The following is a 2022-nucleotide window of genomic DNA, read 5'->3' as shown; positions in this document are numbered from 1 at the left end:
GGATCTGTGACCCCACAGTTCCCAGTGGGAGGCTGGCCCAGCTCAGTTCCTCAGAGATTCTTTGCTCTTTGGCTAGAATGGGGGTGGGCCACTGCGGGGAGGTAGGTGCACGGGCAGGTGGGTGAGGATGACTGGTGGGAGGCTGGGGCAGGGTGCTGTAGGGACATGGGGCTGGAGGCAGGATGGTGGAAGGTGGGGTCCGGGGGGTGGCTATGAGGGGGACCGGTATGAGAGTGACTACGGTTCTGAGAGTGACTATGAATGACTGTGAGTGACTATGGCTGGGAGAGTGACCAGGGGCCAGAGGCAGGCTGTGCCCCTCACTCCCACCCATGGGAAGGCTGGTTTTCGGAGGTGAAGGAGGCTGACGGAGTGCCTAGGCAGTGAGCGAAGCAATGCTGGGTTCCCCTTTGGGGATGGCTGGTTCATCTGGGATCTCTGTCTGGGGGCTGGGACATCCCGGGGGAGCTGGGGAGCTGGGATGTTTCTCAGTAACTGTTCATCTAAGAGCCTCAGATCAAAGCCGGGCTCTGCCAGGTTCACCTGCCTCCTTCGGGCTGAGCAGTGACCATCCTTCCATGTCCCTGGGTGCCCAAGCAGGGTGGACCCCCATTCCAGTGGGGGTGCGGGGGCGCCCAGGTAGGTGGATCTCCGTTCCAGTGGGGATGCAGGGGTGCCCAGGCAGGTGGACTCCCATTGCAGTGGGGTTGCAGGACACCTAGGCAAGTAGACCCCCGTTCCAGTGCGGGTGCAGGGCGAAGTCCAGCCTGCCGCTCTCCTCCCCCTGATGTCGGCCATGGGGATGCTCTGGACGTCACCCTGAGGCTGCGCTGACCCTCTGTCCCCCCCAGCCTCACCCGGCAGTCGACCCTGGAGGATGAGGAGGAACAGGAGCGAGAACACCAGTGGCAACACCAGAACCTGAGCTTCGCCATGGACGACAAGGACCCACCGGACCCCGAGAGGTGTGGGTGGGAGGCGGGACCCTAGTGAGGATGGACTAGCTGCCCCTGCCTGGGGAGTGGGATGACCTTCTGTGGTCCCCACCCTGGTCAGGACAGCAGTCAGGACCAGCGTGGGTGAGCTGGGCCGCTCTTCCTGGGCATTTTATAAGCATAGTTCATCCTTCCATGCTCCTGAGAGGGTGCCAACCCGCCTCTCTGGTGGGCACATGGCTCGTGCACCAGGGGCAAGGCCTGGGGGTCATCAGGCCCTGGGCTTACCATGCCCCTTCAGCCCAGCCCCCTCCTGCTAGTGGACCCCTGTGGTCTCTGATGGGAAGGAGGTGCTGCTGGTTGACCACCAGCCCCGAGGCTGAGCGCCCCTACATGCCTGTCCGTGAGGATGGGGCCCACTCGGGGGATGCATCTCCTCTCACCTCCGAACAAGCCCAGTTCGCAGATCTGGCAGGAGGCTCAGCTAGCGAGTGAACTCACCGGAGCCATGGGCGGGCGGGTGGAGGCACAGGAGGGGCCCCTCTGCTGCAGCCCATTTGGGGCAGCCTCGTGTGCAGCTCCCCAGCTCCTGGATAGGCGGCCGTGGGGCATTCGGCCTGCACCGAACCCACGTGGCCACAGAGGCGTGAAGGCCGGGGCGCCACTCCCAGCTCCCCTGCCCATTGCCGTGTGACTTGGGCCAGCTCCCTGCCTGTCTTTGCTCCTCATCTGTAAGTGGCAGGGCCTGACACAGGAGAGGTGTTTGTTGAACATGGAGTGGTTGCACCTTACAGGCATGAGGTGGGGAGAGCTATGCAGGCTGGTCTGGACGGAGGGTCGGCAAGTGGAGGGGCTTGGAGCAGAGTCCACATGGAGGCCAGCAAGGCAGCACGGCAGCAGGGGACCAGAGTGGGGGCGACAGGTTCAGGAGGGCATCAGACCCAGGTCATGAGCCTTTTATGCCGCCTGTGCCTGAGGTCAGGATGGGGTTTATCTGGAATAGGGAGCCTGGGGGCCGGGGGTGGAAGGTGGAGGGAGGGGAGCAGTGTCTGGGCGGGACTGACTCCACAGGGCAGGGACAGCAGCT

At 63.7% G+C, this 2022-nt stretch overlaps 1 protein-coding gene across 1 annotated transcript in view; it reads left to right on the top strand.

The window, feature by feature from the left end:
* The first annotated feature begins 665 nt into the window (after positions 1 to 665).
* LAD1 (ladinin 1) overlaps positions 666 to 2022 on the top strand; it is a 21562-nt gene continuing 20205 nt past the window's right edge. Inside the window, exons 1-3 of the mRNA XM_010831107.1 lie at positions 666 to 673; positions 852 to 965; positions 1283 to 1406. Coding sequence (XP_010829409.1) covers positions 666 to 673; positions 852 to 965; positions 1283 to 1406 — 246 coding nt within the window. The remainder of the gene's footprint in view (positions 674 to 851; positions 966 to 1282; positions 1407 to 2022) is intronic.

The sequence above is a fragment of the Bison bison genome, unplaced genomic scaffold (genome assembly GCF_000754665.1).
Source record: "Bison bison bison isolate TAMUID 2011002044 unplaced genomic scaffold, Bison_UMD1.0 scf7180017864524, whole genome shotgun sequence".
NCBI classification, from domain to species: domain Eukaryota; kingdom Metazoa; phylum Chordata; class Mammalia; order Artiodactyla; family Bovidae; genus Bison; species Bison bison.
Note: the sequence above shows the minus strand (reverse complement) of the source record. Positions and strands in the feature narration are given on the sequence as shown.